The 27,041-nt window shown below is 41.6% G+C and overlaps 1 protein-coding gene across 1 annotated transcript in view; it reads right to left on the bottom strand.

Annotated features, from left to right (window-relative positions):
- The window catches only part of LOC124777022 (cardioacceleratory peptide receptor-like), a 297,735-nt gene that overhangs the window by 11,497 nt on the left and 259,197 nt on the right, over window positions 1-27,041 (bottom strand). The window contains exons 6-7 of the mRNA XM_047252274.1: window positions 17,658-17,819; window positions 1,441-1,621 (exon numbers count right to left, since the gene is read on the bottom strand). Of these exons, the coding sequence (XP_047108230.1) occupies window positions 1,441-1,621; window positions 17,658-17,819 (343 nt within the window). The remainder of the gene's footprint in view (window positions 1-1,440; window positions 1,622-17,657; window positions 17,820-27,041) is intronic.

Genomic DNA, 27,041 nt, shown 5'->3' with positions numbered 1-27,041 from the left:
TGCTGTATGGGTGCCGCAGATGGCAACCAAAGGAATCCTGCTATGAAACCATCATTTCTGATTGTTGGACTGTACAGTGGGCGACAGTCAGGTCGGCATCTAACCACTGTTGGGAGCGTTTCCAGCACGTCTTCGACCTGGGATCTCACTGAATGGAGTAGAATTATCTTGAGTGATCATTCCCGCATCAGACAGAGCGCCAATAACCAGCAAAGACGTTCCTGGAGACGTTATGATTTACCAATCTGACTGCGACCCGCCATAAGGCCTGACAACCAGGAGTGATGGTCTAGGGTGCTATTCGTTTCAAAGCAGGACCCGTTTGGTTGCGATCCATTCTTCGCCCCATTTTGATTCCCTCCAAGGCAAACATTTCTGGACTTACATTTCAGCAAGATAATGCCCTCCCGCACACGACAAGAGTTTTTATTGCATATCTTCGTGGTTTCCAAATCCTACCTCGGGCAACAAGGTCGCCGGATCTCTGCCCCGGTGGAGAACTTTTGCAGCAATGTGGGAAAGGCTGTCCAACGATCCCGGGATTTTGACGATCTAACGCGCCAGTTGGACAGAATTTGGCATGATATCCCTCAGGAGGACATCAAACAACCCTATCAATCAATTCCAAGCCGAATAAATGCTTAGATAAGCGTTACTGCTTGGCTCAGTTTGTGAAGCTCTTTCTCTTGAATAAATTACACAATTTTTCTGAAACTGTAATAATTTATTTGTCTGTACATGTAAATCACATCTACCGATTTTCGTCCCATTCGGATAATTCCTTCGATGTGCGTCCCTTTTGTATTGGAGTGTACGATTGTTTCTGTTCGTCAATTTGTCACGTATCTACGTCGTCCCGCCCGGAACAGCGCTGGAGCTACGGTCGCAGGTTCGAATCCTGCCTCGGGCATGAATGTGTGTGATGTCCTTAGGTTAGTTAGGTTTAAGTAGTTTTAAGTCTAGGGGACTGATGACCTCAGATGTTAAGTCCCAAAGTGCTTAGAGCCATTTGAACCATCTACTTCGTCCCATGTTATTGTAGTGAGTTCATACAACCGACTGACACATACACTCCACTTCCTTGCCATGACTTACATCAGCCATGAAGGTCACATGAGAGCATGATACCAATTCCACCAGTCAACAGCGCTCCAAAGCGGCCAGTGTGCTCTTTCAAGGGAGTTACTGACATTCTGTCAAATGAGTTCTCTTTCCCGCAATATCAGCACACTTGATATTGGCAACCCCACTAACATTTTTATTTTTTTTAATCTTTTATACAATTTCAATGTACAGCGCAGCAGGAGTGCTAAGCGTCTACAGTAGAGAGGAAGAGAGGGTGGTCACAGTAAACTGGTTAGTCTTATCAGCCGGATACCCACACCGTGATTGCGAGTACCTTGCTGTAGAGTGTGAGTGCCAACAAAGATTTGGACTTGCCTGATGGCCTTGGAGGCGGATCTCGAGAAGAGGCAGTAGACGACGGGGTTGGCGGCGCTGTTGAGCGGCGCGAGGCTCTGTATGAAGGAGGCGACCGCGATGTTGGCCTGCGTGCGCGGCACCTGGCCGTACACCTGCAGCAGGTCGAACACGATGTACGGGCTCCAGCACACCACGAACACTGCAACACAACAGGCGCCGGCCGCCTCTTACTTGCTGGACACGTTAGTGGTGCTGAACGTTCCCGTCCATTACCTGGGGTGGTTTGGCTGCAGGCACGTTGTTGTCACTCCACCAACATCGATTAAAAGCATATATAGCAATACAGCTTATCCGTTGTGGACACTGCGAAACATCATGGCTGTATGTTAGATGAAATATAACAACCGGCAGCTGCGACCAGTCACATAAGAAATCGAATGAAAGAAGAAGTTTACTGTTACCAGTCACTGTTTATTTATATTCACAACATGTTTCAAAGGTTTAAACGTCCATCGCTAGGTGAATTTATAAGTGTTAATACGACATGTGTGTGTTGTGGTACAACTTTGGGGTAACTTGTGCCACTGTCTAATGCAGAAACGAAACACTTTCAGCAAATGGTTTTTGGGGAGGTTTTTGACTTTTGACTAGAGAGAGAGATTCAGATAAAGAAAGAGCAAAGGTTTTCAGAGAAGGGTGTTCTTATGATCACAACTGTTACACGTTGTATAACTAAGTAAAGGTTAGAGTAACACATTGATTATGCTTTAAAAATAAACAGATAATATACTACTAATTGACATACATATAGTCTCAATCTGACACGGGTACAAGCTGATGGTGTTTGGTGTATTTCTAAATCAGACCATTCCACTCGTCATCTGGGGAATGTCATGGTAATTATTGATGATAAATATGAAGAGAAGGGTGTAGGTTTTATTTATAGTATATTTTTCAAGCAGAATCAATGTATTGCTCCAGCATTTACTGAGCTATAACACGTAACAGTCCCCATGCTCTGAAAAACTTTGCTTTTATTCACTCACTTCTTTCACCCTCTGTATCTGAATCTCTCCCTCTCTTTCTCTCTGTCTCTCTCCCTCTCTCTCTTTCTCTTTTCTCTTCCATCCTCCCCTTCATATTTCCATGAATGAACTTAGTTTTTTGCATGTTTCCTTTGATCAATTCACACAACTGAATACATCCAGCCAATTAAAAGTAACAGTTTGTACCCCAAAACGAAACAGATGTACGTTTAACAACCCTAGCATATCCAGAACGTAGCTCTCTTTCTTGCGAACCTTTCATTCTCTATCCCTGAATTTCACCCAGAATTGTTTTTAATCTATAATTTTACCACTGTTGGCAACATAATTATTCCAGTTAAGGTTTGCAACGTGTCAGCTCATTACATATACGGGTATGAAAATAAGCGATATAAACTTGACAGAAATGGACTTGTACACCACTTGAAATATTTACTACAATTTACGTATTCATCAGCTCAACGAAATATCTCCACTGCGCTTTAAAAGTTACTCTGAGATAGTAGTGTTATATTGCTATATGTTCTTCGTCCACAGAAATAATGTCTGTTTTTGCTAGATGTTCTTTGCACATAGTAGTTTCCAAACGCTATCTTTGTTCACAAAACGTAACTGTTTATGTATAATGTACTACGACATTGAAAGGAGCCTGTGACCGCTGTAGGTATTTTGTTTTTGCTGTTTCATTTTCACATTTACATTAAGTTTTAGTCAAAACTATGTTCTGGAATAGTGTTTTGTTTCTTCACTAGACAGTGCCACAGACTAGCCCAAAGTCGTAATACAATACATACATATCGTATTAACACTTACAAATCCACCTGACAATGGAGGTTTAAACCTTTGAACTCGTTGTACATATAAATAAACACTGTCTGGTAACAGTGAACTTATTGCTTCATTCCATGTAAATAACAGTCCCGGTTAAGCCTAACGTAACATGTTCGCGTTTACATTTAAGAAATATTGTTTTACTTTCACTAACTATTTTTCCAGTCACTTTCAAAACCAGTACCGCCAATTCGGCAGCAGTAAGAAAGTGAATTCGGCTTGCCAAATAACTGTCTCACAAGACGATACGTCATAGTGTTTCCTATCATGTCATCATAGTGAAGCAACATCCAGTGCCCAGCGCGAACAGGTTAATTTATGCATGCTTCATCTTACGATACGCCGAAAAATTTCTCTGTAGCTGTTCATGAAAATAATACAGTGTTTCATAAATGACTAATCGCAGCTCTCTGCTGTTACGAGGGGTAGCCATGAAGTTTAATTATCAAGATGCGAGCATGCAACTTTGTTGTGGTGTTGGCCGTTCTCTATGTATATTCACTCTCCCAATGCGATACGTTTTTCCCAGCGATAGATGACGTTGTGGAATGTTTGGTTGTGGAAGTCTGCATTTTGGTTTTCAGGAAATCACTTCGTTGTCATTTTGAAAATGCCTGGCCTGCCACACAACAGTTTCTGCATCTGAACAAATAGAAGATGGTGGCCATTTCTGCTATTTGCCCCTTTCTAGCATGATCGGTAAGCACTGCATCACAGCAAATTTCAGAACTAGCTAAGTATCACATTACCCGGCTGTGATAAATACACATATTTTCACTGATTTAGTACTCATCTGTTCAGGGGTCATAGTGAAACATACAGCACTGGATATGACGGATGGTATGACGGGTAAAGAGGCCACCTGGACTGGCCCAACACAGGTGCAACATTTCTACCTCCGTTGCTACCTCAGTTCAACAAATTTTGTGGTTGCGTGTGAGCAGTAGCAGAATCCAATGAGCAGCGACATTTATCCATGCTCTAAAAGGCGTGCCAGATGTTAATAGCTGATACATAGTTACTTTCCATTTTTTTCACCATGGTCTTCTTTGAGATACGTCAGCCTTCTAGCAGCAGGACTACCAAATTCCGCAAACTCAGCATGGATTTTTGTAAAGTCGTTCGTTAAACGGCCCTTTATCGGGGGGGGGGGGGGGGGGCTTTACCGTTACGTTCGTTTTGGCTCTTCTAGTGATGAGGATTTTTCAATTTTTACCATGACTGCGGACATGTAGCTCCAAACAAAGAAACAAAAATAAATGACTTTATTTCTTGTGATTATAGTTAAAGCTTTATGACTATCTCTCGTACACATAAAAACATATTTGAAAAGATTGAAACGGCGTGATTAACAACAATCTCTGTTTTTTAACCTAGCAATCACCTTTCAATGATGTGCAGATTCGCATCCACGTAGAGCAGTAGATTGCCTTCTTTCCGGTTGGATAACTGATTAGCAAGACACAAGTCCCTGAAGCGACGTCCAATTGAATGACTTGCACCAGGACATTGAGCCACACGAAATTATTATTACCAGAATTTACACATACAAGTGGCAGTCAAACGAAAACCGCCACCGGCCACAACGGAGCCACGGAATGGTTCGATTCAAAAGTAATCACCATACGCCTTAAGAAATTTATCACACGGGGAGACGAAATGATCAGTTCCTGTTTCGAAGAATTCGGTCGGCCGTTGACGGATCCACAGTCACACTCACTCTTGCACTTTTTCGTCCGATTGAAACAGATGTCCGCACATGGCATTCTTCAGGTCTCCGAAGATGCGAACATCACATGGTGAAATATCCGGACTATATGGAGAATGTTCCATTGTTTCCGTACCAAGATCTCTGAAGTGTAGCCTTCGTACGATTGGCAGTGTGGGGGCAGGCGTTATCGTACCGCACGATGGTGTCGTCCGACGCAATTCCTGGGCGTTTGGCTTCACGGTGCATACAGTTTCTTCACCGTGTCCTCATAGTGCTGCGCATTGATTGTGTTTCCTCGTTCGAAAAACTCGACTAGCGGGGAACCCCTTCAGTCGATGAAAGAAGACGTCATGACCTTAAAGGAACTTGTGTGAACAGCCTTGAATTTCTTGGTAGGGGAAATGTGGGATGTTTCCACTGTTGGCTTTGCCATTTGCCCTCGGACTGTCGGAATGCTGTTGGATGGAATCATCCTGTTGCACGATACATCCCGCCTGCCAGTGAGACGAAGGCTATGCTTCAGTAACTTGGTGGGGAAACATCGCAATACCTTCAGTACATTCCGGATATTTGACCATGTGAATGTGTCGGCACGCTACGACGTTCCGCGGAATACGAACTGATCGTCTCGTCTCCCAATCGGATGAATGTCTTAACGCGTGTGGTGATTACTTTTGAGTGCAACAGAACAGTACCTTGGGCCTGTTGTAGCGGGTATGAAGAATTACAGGAACCTGCTGCGTTTTTTCTCTGTGTATGTGAAGGCTACTCTCAGGATAGCCACGCCGACGAAACAACGACCGCGAAGGCAGGGGCGTATATAAGGGACAGGCGAGGCATGGGGCCTGCCACCTCCCCCGCCCCCCGGAATAAGTACGGCATCTGAATTATGTTAATGAACGATGCGTGAAGGCATCGCCATGGTAGACAGTCATACTTCCCAACAATGGTGAGGGCAGTGGAGTGTTAGTGGTGTGAAGTTCGTGCCAGTTCGGGTTGATTTGCACGTATGCGGACAGTTATACCATGTTCGGAAGAAAGGCCAATTCACACTGTCCGTCTCCGACCCTGTACATTTCTGTTCCTTTCAGTGTCCGTTCTGTCTCAGAAAATACTGTGGAATTCATGTTAGCTTCCGTCAACCTTCCGTAAGATGACGTGACAGATTCCTGTTTCTCTTCGTCCATCTGTTTTTGTACGAAGTGTGAATGTATAACGGATTAAAAAAAAAAAGCAATTTCATACCGTAAGTGTAAGGGAGTATATCAAAATACCCGTTAAATCACGTCGATTCTGCTTTGCTCCAGTTCAAAAAGAAACTTGATTTTTTATCAATATACGCCGTTCGAAACATGTTATTTCTCTTTGGGTAACTGTAAAAATTTAAGGTTATTTCTCCACAAGGAATTCCTGAAAGAGGTTTCAAGAGATCCTGTTCAGATGTCGTATATCTCAGCCTCGTCTGAGCCATGGCCACGTTTGAGACAAAAAGTTTTGTGATTAAGTTCCGGTAGTTGAAATATTTCCACACTGGCAGCTTAAAGTTACAAAAACTTCTAACGTGTGATGTTTTAGTTTATTAATAAGTGCGTAGTGTATATACGATATACTGGCTCACTATTAATACATATCACATAATCTTTGACAGGTAAAGTAACAGGGGAACAGAAAACTACTAGGTAAGGAATTTTGAGGGGTGACAGCACTGCGCAGTGCTTGTGAACTTTTCGCGTCATACAGATTATTTGCTCAAGTAGGAATGCCGCAGAAGTAACAATGTTACGTTAAGGCGATTGTAAACACGTTTATGTTCAAATGTAGTGATTGTCGTGGTGTGAATAAAGTTAATGATATAATAGCATCTTTTTATGTAGCACTATTCACTGTCATTGCACATACGTTGGCGTTTGTCTCAACGGCGACGGTTACCGATAGTTACCGAACGGCGGCAGGAGCCAAGTTCTCCGAACCGAACACCGACAATACAATCTATATTTCATTGTTGTATGTTATTGTTTATTCGACATCGTTGTTTTGTAATGAAGTATGGTGGAGTTTTAAGTGTTAACGTTTACGTACTTTTCAGTGTATTGAAGTTGGCTATAAGTGAATCACAATCGTAATGAAGAGGGAAGCTTCTATTAAAAAGTTTTGCACAAAAAAACCAAGTGTCCGTAAGCCTATTAGAGACACTCCTGAAGTGTTACGAAAGGACAAAGCGCAAATGGGCGTGACGGTGTCAATTCTGGAGTCAGCTGTGTTGGAAGAATTGCTTCTAGTGACGTCGCTACTTCGGGCTCAATTACTGTGGTTCCAGTTACGGAGGATAGCGGGCCTGATCAAGTGAGGAAAAATATTTATGATATTGGAAACTATTGTCAAAACAATTCCGTTCAGCCTTTCACAAACGAAATAACAATTTTTTTGTTAGAAAATATTTGGAAACCTGAGCCTGGGTACAAATTTCCCTCCATTACTCGTACAAACCATACAAGACCTTTTCAAACGAAGTGGCTAGAAGAATTTACGTGGTTAGCTTATTCAGCGGAAAAATCTGGATGTCTTTGTAAGTACTGCGTCTTATTTCCCCATACCGAAAATGTAGGGAAAGGAGATCACCAAGTAGCAGGGACGTTCGTTACTCAGGCTTTTGCCAATTTAAAGAAAAAGGGGGGAAATATTTAGCAAACGTAAGAACTTATCATATCATAAGAAATATTCTTTGATTGCTGAAAACACAAAAGCTATAGTTAAGAAAAAGCTGAAAATGTTATCAATCCAGTAAATGCCCAAAGAAGACTGGATATTGAGAATAATAGAAAATTGTTAATCCCCATGGTACAAACAATTCGATTTTGCTGGACGCAGCAAATAGCTCTAAGGGGTCATCGTGACTCTGGACGAATAAACCTTGAAGAACCGGACGAAAATGATGGGAATTTTCGATCGCTGTTAAAATACAGAACCAACAGTGGCGATAATATTCCTAAAGATCAAATAACGACCAATGGTCCTCAGACGATGCATGCAATTTCTCTCATTCAAAACGAACTTATAAACACATTTGGTCACTTAATAAAATTAAAAATTGTAGAAAACGTTAGAAAGTCTCCAGAATGAGTTTTTCACAATGCAGCGGAGCGTGCGATGATATGAAACTTCGGTAGCTCAGATGGTAGAGCACTTGCCCGCGAAAGGCAAAGGTCCCGAGTTCGAGTCTCGGTCGGGCACACAGTTTTAATCTGCCAGGAAGTTTCGTTAGAAAGTCTGTTTTTTATTCCGTTTTAGCAGATGGAACTACTGACATCTATCAAATCGAACAATTTTCTCTCTGTGTACGTTACTTAGAGGAACAAACTTTCAAAATTAGGGAAGATTTTCTGACATTCGTCCCCGTTTATGACGTCACTGGAGCAGGTTTGGCTAACACAGTACTGAAGACCTTGTCAACATTATGGCTTGCCCTAACAAAACGAGAGGCCAAGGTTACAATGGAGCTGCCACAATGAGTGGCTAATTCAGAGAAGTACAAGCTTCCACCAGAGAAAAGCTATTGTAGGCCCCATATACACATTGTTGTTCACACACTCTAAATTTGTATTTGTCAGATGCGAGCAAAACACCTCCTATAAGAAACTGTAGGGATGTCATAAAAGAAATCTGTGGATCCTTTCATTTGTCACAGAAAAGAACAGAAATATTGAATCAATTATTTATGAATGTTGTCCAGAACAAAGGGAAAAGAAACTTATTTCACTGTGCGAAACCCGATGGGTAGAAAGGTACAACTCACAACTTTTATTTTTGGAGCCTATCTTTCTCTCCCTTTGCAAAATAGAAGAGGAATTTAGTGACACGACATCTAAGGTTCACACTCTATGTAGTGCTATTAGTCAATTTGCATTTCTTGTTACTCTTTTTGAGCTGGATGCTATCAACCACCCATAACTTTTCTGACCAGCTTCAAAACAAAAATATTGATCTTCCACAAGCCTTGACTGATGTTGTGAGTATCTCACACTTTCTGTCAAAGGAGACAGCAAATGCAGATGACTCATTTATAGCCTTGCGAAGACATTCGCTGCCAAACTTGACATTAAAAAACAGATTCCAAGAATTTGTCGCCTTCAATCAGCACATAGCAACGTCCCTTACACCACAGAAGAAGAATACTATCAACAAGCTGTTTATGTACCATACCTGGACGATTATTGTGACTCACTTAAAGAACGCTTTGAATCTCACAAGGAAACAGTTGCACCCTTACAAATCATCCATCCATAGTTGTGTATCACAACAGATTCTGTTCATTGGACACTGCTTGTAATTCATACAAAGACGATTTGTCACATAAAGAGATTGTACAAAGTGAGTTTATGTTGTGGAAAGAAAAGTGGAATCAGGAAAATCCTTCAAATCTCCAAAAAACAGCTATCAGTTCTCTTGAAAAATGTGACAAGACTTTCTTCCCCACCATTTACACTCTGCCCAAGTTACTCGCATTTCTTCCCATTTCTGTCACAACTATAGAGCAAACTTTCTCCAGACTGAGAAGACTGAAGTATACCTGAAAGTTGACTCAATGGGCTGGCTTTGCTTTCTATCCACAGAGACATTACAGCTACTGATGAGGTTCTTGATAAGTTTGCAAGTGTACCAAAAAACCTGGACTTTGCTTTGTAAACATAAAAAGTGAAGTTCCTTTTTAATTTAATGTATTCTTTTTATTGTCAGTTCGATAAACGAGTAATAAAACAAATTTTGTTGCATTGTCATTTGTTCAATTTAGTAAACATTCTTGTAAGGTCTCTCCAAAACAATACCTACTTAAAACAGACTTTTGAATTATAATTGGTGAAACACATATGTATGTATACATAAAAAGAAAAAAAGTAGGGGTGTTGACAGTTTATACATACATGACAGAACAAACCAGTATTTATAAGTAGAATCATTCCAAACACGATAATCACAATCACGTTTTCACTCTTTTAATTTGGGTAAGTGCCGGCCGGTGTGGCCGTGTGGTTCTAGGCGCTTCAGTCTGGATCCGTGTGACCACTATGATCGCAGGTTTGAATCCTGTCTCAGGCATGGATGTGTGTGATGTCCTTATGTTAGTTAGGTTTAAGTAGTTCTAAGTTCTAGGAGACTGATGACCATAGCAGTTAAGTCCCATAGTGCTCAGAGCCAGTTGAACCAGCTGATAAATCAAACAGCGACAAAACTAGTCGGAAGGTGGAGCCATTGAAACAAGTTTCCCTCTCACTATTATCACCTTACCCAGTCTTGGTTCGATCGGTAATATAGAAAGTATCGAGCTCATGTAGATAAATAGCGAGGGTTACTATACTTTAACTACTTTACAAGGGAATCCAGCTATTCCCTTTTCCCACTGAAAAGATGTCAGCAGGTTACCATAAATCGCAGACTTTTATTTTTTAGCCTTTTTGGCAGGGTAACAAATAAGAAAACAAATGCTCTTGTACAAAAATTTTCATTGTTATGATACAAAATATCATGAGGTGTCTACTTAAAATTAAGTAACTTATCTTTACAGTAAAGCTGCCCCCCCCCCCCAAATATATGCTATATTCGCCACTGCGTGAAGGTCTTTGGTGAATGGCTCTCATTGTTAGGAGGTTGTGGCGGGACAATCAGTTCACGCATTTAGGCGCTGCAGTACGCCGACAAATAGTATGTGCTTCTTAAATCGTTTAATTTATCTGAAAGTTATCAGTTATCAGTTTTCTAACATCCTTCTACGACTTTTAATCAAAACTATACCCATTACCCCCAGCGCCTCCAAACAAAAGACCGCTGTAGATATTTTATGCCACCTGTGCGAAGCCGGAGTGGATCACTAGCCATTTACTATAGGAAATATCCTTGGAATTATTGCTTTCTGTGAGTATACAATGTGTGTTCGCTTTCCATTGATGTTCACAGTAAATGCAGGTATCTTGTATTCCCCATTCATATCTAGATTTTTCCACACACTGTGTTTAGAAGAATATGTACGCCTTGCCTGCATATCCGCAATGGTTTCTTATTTTTCCAACGGTTTCTTATTTTTCGAATATCAGTTTATGTTATTCTGTTATGGAATCATTTTTGTCATACACTCCTCCTTCCTTGACTTCGATCTGTGCCATTTCTAGTTTTCTTTTTGTGTGTGTAACTGATTGCACTTAAATTAGTAGTTTAATTAATAATGAATAGTTTAAATCTGCGAAATAGGTACATTTATGCTTTTTAAAATCGTGAACGGAAAAAACGATAGCTGGAAAAATGATAAATGGTAAATGGGTTAATGAGTAAATGGATGAAAGAGTAAATGGGTAACTGAGGAAATGGGTAAATTGGTACATATGAGAAAATGGGTAAATTGGTAGGTACATAAGTGAGTGAATGGTTAAATGAGTAAGAAGGTAAGTGGATAAACATGTAAATGGAATTATAAGCTTAGACTTAATAGTGCTAGAAAGTCTGATGATGACAATGATGATGATGATGATGAGGCAGATGCATGAATATTGTATGTAATAGTATTCAGAACTATTCGGTAGCTGATTCTGTAAGTGGTGTGGAAGAGATTCCCCATAATTTGTTATGGACTTTTGGCCAGGTGGAGCACGCCTGGAAACTAGTGTGAACTAGGTGAGTAGGTGTTTTACACAAGATAAGAAATTGCTGGGTATCCATGCTTCCACAACTTGCTGATTTGGGGAGAATTCATATCAGATAAGAAATTCTGGGGAAATCCCTCCCTGCCACCTGCTGACTCAGCTAGCGAATAGTTCTGAATAACATTATGTACAATATTTTCACTTCTGCATCATCATCATCTTACTTGCTGGCATCAATAAGTCTTAACTTACAGTTCCAGTTATCAGGTTACACGTTTACTCGTTCACCAGTTTTTCATTTACAATTTACCCATTTTTCTCCTTTACTGCGTGTCACTTAGTGTTTACTGCTTACCATTAACCAATTTAGAAACGAATAAATGTATCACTCAGACTCAAACCATTCCCTATTAAAGAAACTACTCCCTTAAGGGCAATTAATGTATTACATGTAGGGAGAAAACTGCAAACTGGAGGTGATTGAAGTCAAAGTATGAAAATTGCGGTATGTAACAAAAACGCTGCTGTATAACGATATAAACTGCTCTCGGAAAAGAAGGAGCTACTGCAGTTGTGCAAGCAAGGCTAACAGATTACTTTAAACACAGAGTATGGAAAAATTTGCATAGCACTGGGGAATAAAAGAAATCAAAGCGAAGTGGTGGCACGTTGGAATACTCACAGAAATCAGTGCATCCATGGACGTTCACTCTATTAAATGATTATAAACATCAATCACCATTTGGATCTGCTTAAAAAGGATAGTTACATTGTACTTGAATGTATGGACTGGACATTGTGCTTCTAGCAATAGAAAAGACGTTTGCAGAGTTTAAAACCAACAGAATAACTACTTTCAACAATCATTGGTTCTCTCAAACATAAAACTTAACTCTTTTGTATGATTTTTTTAGAAATTCAGCGAAGATAATATTTTTGGCATCATATTATAGCAGTGATAAACTGTCTATATTTATTTTTTGGCAATTGTATTTATGTGATTATATGAGTAGAAACTATAGTGCTACATATACTTCCATTCACCTTTTTAGGATCTGTTAAACTATGTCGGTAAGTATACTTCCATTTTCCTGTTATACAAACGAGGGAATGAGTTCCAGCTTCACAACTGACACTAGTGTTACTTCACGACAAACAGAACCTGGTTTTTGTAGCAGTTTTCATACAACTGGTATGCATACTGCCAAAACATGGCTGCTACATAAGTAGTAAAACAACTAATTTAGTGGTAAGTATGCTTCCACACTACACAAGAAGAAATTAGTTTTGTAATAAGTATACTTCCCATGTTCCATGGAAAAATGACTCTGGTGGTCCTACAGGTGTTTAAAACATCGTTACTTGGTTGTATGTATACCTTTCATGTTCCATCAATGGCACAAGATATATGTCACAACAATTAAAAACTACATTTCAGAACAAACTGAAAATACAGATGTTGCAACAGATATCAAGGAAAACAAACGTTGTATGACGTATACCCTTGAGTATGGTAAGTGTACTCCCCACACCCCATGAAACTCTTAGAGTTCTATATGGAAAATCTGCAAGAATTTGTAAGAGAAGAGTTGGTTATGTGGAACCAAGAATACATGAACAGCTTTAGCAGTATTGTGATACAGGTAAAAAAATTCCCAAATGCTCTCACCTTGAAGAATTGCAAGGAGGAATGGGGCTTCTGAATAAGGCTATATGAAAGATAGTTCATGTGAAAAAATTATATGTGTATTAGAAGTCGGAAAAGCGTTCTTCGGTTTTTTTACGTTACGCAGGGTAAGAATTAAATCATTTGGATGCAGATTTAAATTATAAGTTACAAATTAAGCTGCCTGTTATTAAAACTTCACCCAAAGAACATAAGGAAAGAGCTGTTTTCTGTGTGTAAATATATATGCAAGATAATGATAATAATCATAACAATGACCATTTTTGTACAAGAGCATTTGTTTTCTTATTTGTTACCCTGCCAAAAAGGCTAAAAAATAAAAGTCTGCTATTTATGGTAACCTGCTGACATCTTTTGAATGGGAAAGGGAATAGCTGGATTCCCTTGTAAAGTATAGTAACCCTCGCTATTTATCTACATGAGCTCGATACTTTCTATATTATCGATCGAACCAAGACTGGGTAAGGTGATAATAGTGAGAGGGAAACATGTTTCAATGGCTCCACCTTCCCACTAGTTTTTGTCACTGTTTGATTTATCAGCTGGTTCAACTGGCTCTGAGCACTATGGGACTTAACTGCTATGGTCATCAGTCTCCTAGAACTTAGAACTACCTAAACCTAACTAATCTAAGGACATCACACACATCCATGCCTGAGGCAGGATTCGAACCTGCGACCGTAGCGGTCGCGCGGTTCCAGACTGTAGCGCCTAGAACCGCTCGGCCACATCGGCTGGCCTGATTTATCAGCAAAGAGTATTTGTTTTTGACGGAAATTCTGAGCATATTCCTCAGCTAGATGCATTCCAAGCATGGGAAGGAGTATGGATGAATGGTGAACTAGCTGAAACTGGTTTTTGCAAGCGTATGATGTTCCTGGTGTATAAGATTGTTTATTACGCTAATTGTTTTAGACATGTGCCCACTGGGCTGGAAGTTAGATCACTATTAGCGCTGATGTGTTCTTTGCAATGTTACGGAACCAATATGTATGCATTTTGACGAAGTTAATACATGGTACCAATGCCAAACTACAATCGTCTACTTATGTGTAATCCATTTCATTAGTGACATTTATTGAGATGTCCGTATTTTAATAAGTTACACAGACAATTTAGATGCAACTCTATTTAATTTGAGGGGTTCATTGCACTTGCAGAGCGTGGCACAACAATCGTACGTTGTGGATTAACAAGATGTGATACTTAACCTAAACATTTTTATTAGTAGTAACGATTTGCAAGCAGTTTGTAATTTATTTTTAAATCTTATAGAACGTTTAACGTATAACACTAGTACAATGTGTATTTTGTGTTTGAAATCTTACATATTTTGAGAAATAACAGAATTTTATTTTCTTGCAAACTTCGAAGTTTCGTTTCCAATCAGAGATCTGTAATTATACTTGTATACAACCTGTGTGTGTTTTGTACTCTGTTAATGATAATTTGATTGTGGTGGAAAAGATTTTATTTTCAAACTATAGAGCTTCTATTTCTGTCTTGCACCATTATTTTGGTGGTGTTTCACCTTTGTCTTCTGCCAGCACTATACTTGGTCGCATTTAGATGTATGTAATCATAGGAAAATTTCTATTTCCTTATTTCGAAAGTATCATACTTAAGTGGTACATAGCAATACAATCGTTGAAACACCTTCTTCCTCCTTCCTAGAATGGGATTAGCTCAGTGTTTCTCTTTTGGCTATGCTATGTGTATTAGTGTTATATTTCCACATCGCATATTTTTATTACATGTGTATACTATTCAGTAGCTTTTTACAGGAAATACTGTTTGTGAAACATTTATAGAGCCTTGGCACCATGGTTACAATTGGTAAATATTGTTGAAAGTCGTAACGTCGACTAGCCCCAATTATTTGCAATGAAAAGCAATAATTGCCAATCAATACCATCAATTATATTCTTCTAGTATAGAACATGATAGATTATCTTCTTCCTCCTTTAAATTGTTGCTTACTCAAGTGAAAAATTACTGTAAAACTCACAAAATCGTGAAGAAATGGTATTTCTTACTATTAACCATCAATAATTACCCTCAGATCGAAATGACTACACACTTTGAACATTTTAGATGTGGCGATACCATTATAACACATGTCGAGCATGACAGAGAAATTTTGATATGGATATACACTCCTGGAAATTGAAATAAGAACACCGTGAATTTATTGTCCCCGGAAGGGGAAACTTTATTGACACATTCCTGGGGTCAGATACATCACATGATCACACTGACACAACCACAGGCACATAGACACAGGCAACAGAGCATGCACAATGTCGGCACTAGTTCAGTGTATATCCACCTTTCGCAGCAATGCAGGCTGCTATTCTCCCATGGAGACGATCGTAGAGATGCTGGATGTAGTCCTGTTGAACGGCTTGCCATGCCATTTCCACCTGGCGCCTCAGTTGGACCAGCGTTCGTGCTGGACGTGCAGACCGCGTGAGACGACGCTTCATCCAGTCCCAAACATGCTCAATGGGGGACAGATCCGGAGATCTTGCTGGCCAGGGTAGTTGACTTACACCTTCTAGAGCACGTTGGGTGGCACGGGATACATGCGGACGTGCATTGTCCTGTTGGAACAGCAAGTTCCCTTGCCGGTCTAGGAATGGTAGAACGATGGATTCGATGACGGTTTGGATGTACCGTGCACTATTTAGTGTCCCCTCGACGATCACCAGTGGTGTACGGCCAGTGTAGGAGATCGCTCCCCACACCATGATGCCGGGTGTTGGCCCTGTGTGCCTCGGTCATATGCAGTCCTGATTGTGGCGCTCACCTGCACGGCGCCAAACACGCATACGACCATCATTGGCACCAAGGCAGAAGCGACTCTCATCGCTGAAGACGACACGTCTCCATTCGTCCCTCCATTCACGCCTGTCGCGACACCACTGGAGGCGGGCTGCACGATGTTGGGGCGTGAGCGGAAGACGGCCTAACGGTGTGCGGGACCGTAGCCCAGCTTCATGGAGACGGTTGCGAATGGTCCTCGCCGATACCCCAGGAGCAACAGTGTCTCTAATTTGCTGGGAAGTGGCGGTGCGGTCCCCTACGGCACTGCGTAGGATCCTACGGTCTTGGCGTGCATCCGTGCGTCGCTGCGGTCCGGTCCCAGGTCGACGGGCACGTGCACCTTCCGCCGACCACTGGCGACAACATCGATGTACTGTGGAGACCTCACGCCCCACGTGTTGAGCAATTCGGCGGTACGTCCACCCGGCCTCCCGCATGCCCACTATACGCCCTCGCACAAAGTCCGTCAACTGCACATACGGTTCACGTCCACGCTGTCGCGACATGCTACCAGTGTTAAAGACTGCGATGGAGCTGCGTATGCCACGGCAAACTGGCTGACACTGACGGCGGCGGTGCACAAATGCTGCGCAGCTAGCGCCATTCGACGGCCAACACCGCGGTTCCTGGTGTGTCCGCTGTGCCGTGCGTGTGATCATTGCTTGTACAGCCCTCTCGCAGTGTCCGGAGCAAGTATGGTGGGTCTGACACACCGGTGTCAATGTGTTCTTTTTTCCATTTCCAGGAGTGTATTTGAGAGTGCATTGTGTCTTGCATTAAGAGTAGGTCTAAACAATGGGATTAATTAAACTTTCGTGTGTGTGTGTGTGTGTGTGTGTGTGTGTGTGTGTGAGAGAAAGAGAGAGAGAGATTTGTTTCATCTGTACATATAAAGGAAACTGCTAAGTTTTGCAACACATTGAGTTCTTGCGTAGATCTGAGTTAATATTCGAGCAGATTTTTTCAGATAGCTATCTGCATCACGTCAAAAGAATCTGAGGTTATTTTAACATTGTCTGTCAGACATTAATCTAGAGAATGAAGAGAAAGGGTCCCAGATAAGCACATGGGAGCAAGCCGCAGATTACTTCTGCTTCTTTCGTTGATTCTCCACTTAAAATAACACGCCGCGTTCTCCGTACCAACAAATCTTTAGTCCAGTAACAAATTTTATTTTACATCCCATATGATCGTTCTTTTGTCAGTAAACATTGACGTAATACGTCGTTGGGGCACTTAGGTGTGTAATATTTTAATTCCGAAAGGAAGTAGGATTTCCTTGCCGACTGCATCTGCTTCAAGGATATATTTAATGTGCACACTACTTTTCTCTTCAATTCTTCATTAATGTATGTTTTCAGTCTACTCTAATATCCAGAATTTATCTCATGGAGACAAAATGATGTTCTGACAAATAGAGAGGTACAGTAAAGGAAGAACTGTGAGTCACTGAGGAGCTTTGCAAGGTGGCGTGGACCGCAGCGATGCTGACTCCTAGGACTTACTGAAGACGATGACGAAGGTCATCTTGACGGTCTTGACCTTGGCCTTGGGGATGATGCCGCGCGAGCTGGCGCGCCGGCCGTCCGCCTCGTCATCGCGGGACTTCCCCGACGACAGCCGGCTGTGGCTGTGCTGGTGCAGCAGCTGGTGCGGTCGGCAGCTGCCTGCAGGGACACAACACGTGCTGTACTGTAATGTCGTGCAGCTGACACAGAGAACAAGTAATAAGGGGCATCCGTCCATGCTTTATTAAGTGATGGGACAACAGCTGATACGCCTGTAAAAAATGTCAAGACCACCGTATGCTGTAATTTCAACTCCAGTGTATTGTCTACCGGTTTCAGCGTTACAATACGTCAACGTCAGGATCTCTACACCAGATACGGCTGAATGTATTATGTGACAATAACTAGACTTCCCCCAAGCTCTAGGTTGTGTGCAAACGCAATGTGAACGGAAGCTGGCGTGAAGTCCGCTTATTTTCACATGTGACATACGTACTGTTGTCACTGAGGAAATGCAGTTGCTATGTGGTACAGAGAGCCTAATGATGGCATATTGTAACGCTGAAACCGGTAGCCAATAAATTAGAGATGAAATTGGAGGTGACCCTGATCTTGACTTTTTTTTACGGATAATACGGTATTAAAACAATTGCTGCTATTTTCACTACCTTTATCAAATCTGGACGTACTTCTCACAGAGTTATCCGCTATCCTTATTTATACAAAATTAACTGCTTTTATTTCAAAATGACCGTCTTCGGGCGCCGGCCGATGTGGCCGAGCTGTTCTAGGCGCTACAGTCTGGAACCGCACGACCGCTACGGTCGTAGGTTCGAATCCTGCCTCGGGCATGGATGTGTATGATGTTCTTAGGTTAGTTAGGTTTAAGTAGTTCAAGTTCTAGAGGACGATGACCTCAGCAGTTGAACCCCGTGGTGCACAGAACCAATTTTGTTTTCGGGCAGTGGTGCCCACCTGCTCAAAAATCTGAAAAAGGGCGACAGTACCCGGAACTGGACATTTTAAAATAAAAAAAAAACGGATATCTGCAGGCAGACAGCCTATGTTGTATTTTTCACTACACCAATAAATATCGTTTATTCGCTTTGCCATTATTTTTCAGTGAAAAAAGCTGTATTAATTGCTTTTTCCTAATATCAATCTATTTTCAAACAACATATATACATCTTAAGGCTTATATCGAGGAATCGACGTATTACGTGTCCAAAAGTGCAAGGTTTAACGGTTTTGGTGTATCACGCATATGCTAAGATCTGTCAAATTTCAAACATTAGGTTAGTTTATTTGGAGACAACCGTTCCATCAAAGTAATGTGGCATATCAAAGATGTAATTTGGTGGAATATGGGATAAACTCAACTTTGCGAGACATGGTGCGCTGTGATCACGCGATAAGTCTATGGGCTATCCGACGGAACGACCGAGAAATACGTTTTGTCATTTCCAATTGGCTGTACGGAGCACGTCCTTATGAGGAAACATTGCTTTTTCTGGCCCCTGGTTGGCTAGTTTTTGTGAACAGAAACTACAGGATGGCCTGACACGAAGCGTTGTCTTCAGTCCGGGGGTGAACGTGCTTGGAGAATGACCCACGTAATGCGAGAGGAAGTTTCACGCTATTTCAGCCGTGGGTGATGGAAAAAAATGGGGCCGGGCGCGGAGGCTCTTTTACGGCAATGTCACCAGGCATTACTGACATTTACCGTGTACGCTTGTACTTGTGCTTCTTAGTCTGAAAGATTAATGCTGGAGCTAATGAAATGCTTTTCAAGTAAACGTAAGGCTTGAGTTAGGGCTGAAGTTTCGCTTATATTTGTGAGGCGAGATTAGACACGCTTTACATGTCTCGCTTGACCTTATAATAATTTATTGGAATTATTGCGCTTCACCTTAAAAGACTGATCTTATCACTTTTCTGCACGAGATTTAAAAGTTGTGCAGAAAGCGCTACTGTCAGTCTCTTCTTGCGTATGTTCTACCGCTAGCTTGTGGAAGTATGCGTGTTTCAGGAAACGGATTGTATTATGTTCAAAGGTATATTATGTAGTTTGTTTGTGATCTAATGAAAGTGGACGTCAATAGCGCCACTGGTCGTTAAGAGATGTTCAGCATTTGTGAAACGTACGACGTTAAGAGCACTGTGAATTCGACGGGCCAAATTGCCTTTCTACCAGCAGGTCATTTTTTGTAAACTTTGTTATTTTCTGATGAGTGGTTTTGTATTTTATTAATAGAAATGAACAGGCTAACCTTTCGGAATTTTTACGTTAAGTTTTATGCTTCTTGATTTGAAAAAAAAAATAGCTCTGAGCACTACGGGACTTAACATCTGCGGTCAGCAGTCCCCTAGAACTTGGAACTACTTAAACCTGACTAGCCTAAGGACATCACACACATCGATGCCCGAGGCAGGATTCGAACCTGCGACTGTAGCGGTCGCGCAGCTCCAGACTGAAGCGCCTAGAACCGCTCGGCCACAACGGCCGGCTCTTGATTTGGAACTAGTGTTGCTTTGCACTGGAATTAACATTTGGGTAAGCTGTTTTAAAGCTATTAAGACATTGTGGAAGTTTTTCTGAGTATTGGCATGATATGCATTTTTAGAGATATTGGCCAGTAGCTCTGAATTGTACTGTTTCACTGATTTTAAGGACTACTTGGCTTGTTATTTTATGAATAACGATTTTCAGTTTTGAAGAATGTATAGACGTGTGTTAATTTTGGAGGGGTATTATTATAGTGAATATACATCTTACGTGCATCTTAGATAAAAGGGATGCCATGTGTGAATGTCAGATACTTTTGATTGTACTGCTGTCCTAACGCTCCAATCAAATGGCTCTGAGCACTATGGGACTTAACTTCTTTGGTCATCAACTACTTAAACCTAACTAACCGAAGACATCACTTACATCCATGCCCGGGGCAGGATTCGAACCTGCGACCGCCAGACTGTAGCGCCTAGAACCTCTCGGCCACTCCGGCCGGCTAACGCTCCAGTCAGCCATGGCAGTTTGAGTAAGGTAATTAAATTAACTACGGTAGACACATAAGAGGAAATGAACCGTCTGTATACAGGGTAGAAATGACAGCATGTCAGTGAATGCGTGATTACTGATCAAATATCAAGGCCAATTCCGAGTGAATGTTGAAAATCGTGGCCGGTCGACAGTATATTTTTGATATGTTCGCTTATCAGTTGCGGAACGTAATTACGGCGTACTGCTCACAGCACCTTTAAGAGAGCCACTGTGAGAGTTGTAAACAGTGCAGCGCGTGTAAACAGAAGTTCGCCGTCAGTGGCGGTGGTCACGCAGCGCGCCGCTGTGTGCATTACTGGCGCCCGGACAGCTGTGACGGGACTGCGCATCCATCAGAGGGCCGCCGGCTGTCGGACGTCCTCCCGTCGAGACATCTCTCAGCGACGGCGGCGGGCCATCAGGGCAGCGCGGGGCTACAAGTGCCGTCATCAACTGGGTCAAGCACCGGCCGGCCGGCAGCAGCGTGCTCATCATCACAGATGGGTGGGAGGCGCTGTCTGTGCTGCTTCGTTTCATTTGTATAATGCCAACATACTAATACACCGGCTGATCAAAAAGTCAGTATAAATTTGAAAACTGAATAAATCACGGAATAATGTAGATAGAGGGGTACAAATTGACACACACGCTTGGAATGACATAGGATTTTACTAGAACCAAAAAAATACAAACGTTCAAAAATGTCCGACAGATCTGATCAGAATAGCAATAATTAGCATAACAAAGTAAGACAAAGCAAAGATGATGTTCTTTACAGGAAATGCTCAAAATGTCCACCATCATTCCTCAACAATAGTTGTAGTCGAGGAATAACGTTGTGAACAGCACTGTAAAGCATGTCGGGAGTTATGGTGAGGCATTGGGGACGGATGTTGTCTTTCAGCATCCCTAGAGATGTCGGCCGATCACGATACACTTGCGACTTCAGGTAACCCCAAAGCCAATAATCGCACGGACTGAGGTATGGGGACCTGGGAGACCAAGCATGACGAAAGTGGCGGCTGAGCACACGATCATCACCAAACGACGCGCGCAAGAGACCTTTCACGCGTCTAGCAATACTTTGTTTTTTTTTCTTTGTTCTAACAAAACCCCATGTCATTCTAAGCATGTGTGACAATTTTTACCTCTCTATCTACATTATTCCCCAGTTTATTAAGTTTTCAAATTTATACTGACCTTTTGATCGCCCGGTACAAAGCATCTTGCAAAATAATACTTTTTTTCTTTGAGTCATCAGTCTTCTGATTAGTTTGATACGGCCAGCCAAGAATTCTTTTCCTGTGCCAACCTGTGCAACCTACGTCCTTAAATATTTTCTGCCTCTATTTCAGTCTCTATCATGCACTACAGATTTTAGCCTGTACTGCTCCCTTTGTTACCACCGAAGTTACTCCCTGGTGTTTTATTAGCTATCCAGTCACCCTCTGTCTTCTTCTTGCCAGTGTTTTGCACGTGCCGCGCGGGCTAGCCGCGGTCTGAGGCGCCTTGTCGTGGCCCGTGCGGCTCCCCGTGTCGGGGGTTCCAGTCCTTCCTCGGGCATGGGTTTGTGTGTTTTCCAGATTAGATTAGTACTTGTTCCATAGATCATGAATACGACACTTCGTAATGATGTGGAAGAATTGCCTCGTCCATTACAGGTGTCCTCTTCGTTCTAGGTCTTCCCCAGTCGCGAGTCATAGGCTGGAATGTTCCGTGCTCCCTAAGACGCCGATCAATTGCTTAGAACGTCATCCTGTCGGGACATCTTCATTCTGGAAATCTGTCTCGATACAAACGTACCGCGCCACGGCTATTGTCCCGTGCTAATCCATACATCAAATCGGCCTCTGCCAACTCCGCATTTGTAAACATTGCACTGACTGCAAAACCTCGTTCGTGATGAAAACTAACCTGTTGATGCTACGTACTGATGTGCTTGATGTGTACTGTACTGTACTAGTACTGTAGAGCAATGAATCGCATGTCAACACAAGCACCGAAGTCAACATTATCTCCCTTCAATTGGGCGGTGAATCGAGGAAGTACTGTACATACTGACGAAACTAAAATGAGCTCTAACATGGAAATTAAACGTTTCCGGACACATGTCCACATAACATCTTTTCTTTATTTGTGTGTGAGGAATGTTTCCTGAAAGTTTGGCCGTACCTTTTTGTAACACCCTATATATATATATATATATATATATATATATATATATATATATATATATATATATATATATAATCAAAGATGAGGTGACTTGCCGAACGAAAGCGCTGGCAGGTCGATAGACACACAAACAAACACAAACATACACACAAAATTCAAGCTTTCGCAACAAACTGTTGCCTCATCAGGAAAGAGGGAAGGAGAGGGGAAGACGAAAGGAAGTGGGTTTTAAGGGAGAGGGTAAGGAGTCATTCCAATCCCGGGAGCGGAAAGACTTACCTTAGGGGGAAAAAAGGACAGGTATACACTCGCACACACGCACATATCCATCCACACATACAGACACTTGGTGTCTGTATGTGTGGATGGATATGTGCGTGTGTGCGAGTGTATACCTGTCCTTTTTTCCCCCTAAGGTAAGTCTTTCCGCTCCTGGGATTGGAATGACTCCTTACCCTCTCCCTTAAAACCCACTTCCTTTCGTCTTCCCCTCTCCTTCCCTCTTTCCTGATGAGGCAACAGTTTGTTGCGAAGCTTGAATTTTGTGTGTATGTTTGTGTTTGTTTGTGTGTCTATCGACCTGCCAGCGCTTTCGTTCGGTAAGTCACCTCATCTTTGATTTTATATATAATTTTTCCCACGTGGAATGTTTCCTTCTATTATATATATATATATATATATATATATATATATATATATATATATATATATCAGTTCAATATATATATATATATATATATATATATATATATATATATATATATATATATTGTGAGGCTACAGTGAAGGTATCTAGCTCTTTAAATAAGTGTCTGCAGGATCTTGGATGAGCTCCACCAGTTATTCTGATCACACGCTTTTGTGCAATGAACACTCTTTTACTCAATGATTAGTTACCCCAGAATATGATGCCATACGAAAGCAGAGAATGAAAATAGGCGTGATAAGCTAATTTACTGAGATGTATTTCGCCAAAATTTGCAATGACCCTAGCAGCCTAAGTAGCTGAACTCAAACGTTTCAGCAGATCTTCAATGTGTTTCTTCCAGTTCAAACCCTCACCAATGCATACACCTAGATATTTTGAATATCCTACCTTAGCTACTGATTTCTGATCGAAGTCTATATTTATTAATGGTGTCATTCCATTTACTGTGTGGAACTGTATGTACTGTGTTTTGTCAAAGTTAAATGAGAGCCCATTTGCAGAGAACCACTTAATGATTTTCTGAAAAACATCATTTACAATTTCACCAGTTAATTCTTGTCTGTTGGGTGTGATAGCTATACTTTTATCATCGGCAAAAAGTACCAGCTTTGCATCTTCGTGAATATAGAATTGCAAGTCATTTATATATATTGAGAACAGCAGAGGACGCAAGACCGAACCTTGCGGCACCCCATTCTTAATTGTTCCCCAGGTTGAGAAATCACCAGTTTTTTGCATATTATGTGAACTGTTTATTTCAACTTTCTGCATTCTTCCACTTAGGTATGATTTAAACCATTTGAGCTTATCTAGAAGTAAGTTAGTTTAAGTTAGATTAAGTAGTGTGTAGGCTTAGGGACCGATGACCTCAGCAGTTTGGTCCCATACGACCTTACCACAAATTTCCAAATTCTCCACATATTCCTTTCCTTGTTGATTCTGCGCAGAACCTCCCCATTCCTTACCTTATCAGTTCAACCGTTTTTCAGCATTCCTCTGTAGCGCCACTTCGCAAAGGCTTCGATTCCCTTCTGCTCCGATTTTTTCACAGTCCATGTCTCAGTACCATACTATGCTGTGCTCCAAACGTACATTCTCAGAAATTTCTTTTTCATATTAAGGCCTATGTACGATAGTAGTAGACAGCTGTTGGCCAAGAATGCCCTTTTTACCATCGCCAGTCTGCGTTTGGTGTCCTCCTTCCTCCGTCCGTCATCGGCTATTTTGCTGCCTTGGTAGTAGAATTCCTTATCTTTGTCTACTTCATGATCCCCAATCCCGATGTTAAGTTTCTCACTGTTCTCATTTCTGCTACTTCTCATTACTTTTGTCTTGCTTCGATTTACTCTCAGTCCACATTCTGTACTCATTACACTCTTCATTCAATTTTTTCCCTGAGGATAAAAAAGTCGCCACCGAATCCTATCATTGATATCCTTTCACCCTGAATTTTAATCGCAGTCTTGAACCTTTCTTTTATTTCCATCATTGCTTCTTCAATGTTTACATTGAACAGTAGAGACGAAAAACTACGCCTTTTTAATGGCTCAAATGGCTCTGAGCACTATGGGACTTAACATCTCAGGTCATCAGTACCATAGAACTTAGAACTACTTAAGCCTAACTAACCTAAGGACATCCCACACATCCATGCCCGAGGCAGGATTCGAACCTGCGACCGTAGCGTTCTCCCTTTCCAGACTGAAGTGCCTAGAACCGCTCGGCCAATCCGGCCGGCGCCGGTTTAATCCAGGCGCATCTACCTTGGTCTTCTAGTCTTATTGCTCCCTCTTGGCTCTTGTAATTATTCCCATTACTTTTGTCTTGCTTCGATTTACTCTCAATCCATATTCTGTACTCATTACACTGTTCATTCCATTTTTTCCCTGTGGATAAAGAAATCATCACCGAATCCTATCATTGATATCCTGTCACACTGAATCTTAATCGCAATCTTGAATCCTTCTTTTATTTCCATCATTGCTTCTTCGATGTTTACATTGAAGAGTAGAGACGAAAGACTACGCCTTTTTAATCCAAGCGCATCGTCCTTGGTCTTCTAGTCTTATTGTTCCCTCTTTGTTCTTGTATATATTGTATATTACCCATCTTTTCTTATAGCTTACCCCTATTTTTCACAGAATTTCGAACGGCTTGCACCATTTTGCATTGTCGAAAGCGTTATCCACGTCGACAAATCCTATCAACGTGTCTAAATTTTTTATCAGTCTTGCTTCCATAATCAACCGCAACGTCAGAGTTGCCTCTCTAGTGCTTCAACCTTTCCCAAAGTGAAACTGCTCGTCATCTAAAAGATCCTCAATTTTTTCCGCTCTTATGTGTATTATACTTATCAGCAACCTGAATGCATGCGCTGTTAAGCTTACTGTAATTCTCGGACTTGTCGGCTCTTGTTATCTTTGGAATTGTGTGGATGATGTTTTTCCGCAAATCTGGCGGTATATTGCCAGTCTCTACACACCAACGTGAATAGTCGTTTTCTTGCCACTTTGTGAAATTTCGATTAAATGTTGTTTATTCCTTTTGCATTATTTGATCTTGAGTCGTTCAAAATTCTGGACCCCCATCTCTTCCTTCTCGACTCCTGTTTCTTCTTCTGTCATCTCATGAGACACTTCTTCCCCCAACTCTCTGCTGTCTCCTCTGCACTTACCGGTCGAATTCCCATTGAACTCTTTATGTCATCGCCCATGCTTATAATTTTGACTTTTCTATACGCTATATTTCGACAATCAATTTTTTTTTCGATTTCTTCACATTTCTCATGCAGCCATTTTACCTTAGCTGCCCTGCACTTCCTATTTATTTCGTTCCTAAGTGACCCCCATTAGTGCCACTTGTAGCAACACTTCTGTGGCTGATGCTCTGATAACGGTGACAACCCTCTGCGTCGCTTTTCTAATACCACCATCATCATAATGTCCGAGTCTCAAACCTCTAGAACCTGTTTTGTGCCGATCTTTCCTTTACACACCCACAAATTCGGCAAACAACTACCGTCCGGATAATCAGGAAGAATCACTCATATCTGCCCCAATGGCAGCCTTTCGTGAATAATTCTCTTCAACATTCAAGCGCCTTCAGAGATTTAATCTTTATTCTTTGCATCAGACCACCTCTATAAGAATAAATATCGGCAACCACTATCATAGTCCCTGTCTTCTCCCCAACATATACCAGTTTATTTAAACCACACGTCCGCGTCCGTAGCTGAATGATTGGCGCTGCTTATTGCCCTGGGAAGGACAGATATTTTCCTTGGTATGAGGGCTGGTACAGGGTGCATTCAGCATCATGAGACATACTTGGGAGCTACTTGACCAATTAGTACCGGTTGCAACGTTAAGAAAACCGCCAACAACTGGAAAGAGGTGTATACTGACCACATGTCCCCCATATCGCATTTAATGATGCCATTGGCAGAGGACGACGCGGC

Source organism: Schistocerca piceifrons, chromosome 2 (assembly GCF_021461385.2).
Source record: "Schistocerca piceifrons isolate TAMUIC-IGC-003096 chromosome 2, iqSchPice1.1, whole genome shotgun sequence".
Classification (NCBI taxonomy): domain Eukaryota; kingdom Metazoa; phylum Arthropoda; class Insecta; order Orthoptera; family Acrididae; genus Schistocerca; species Schistocerca piceifrons.
This window is presented reverse-complemented; position numbering and strand designations above follow the sequence as displayed.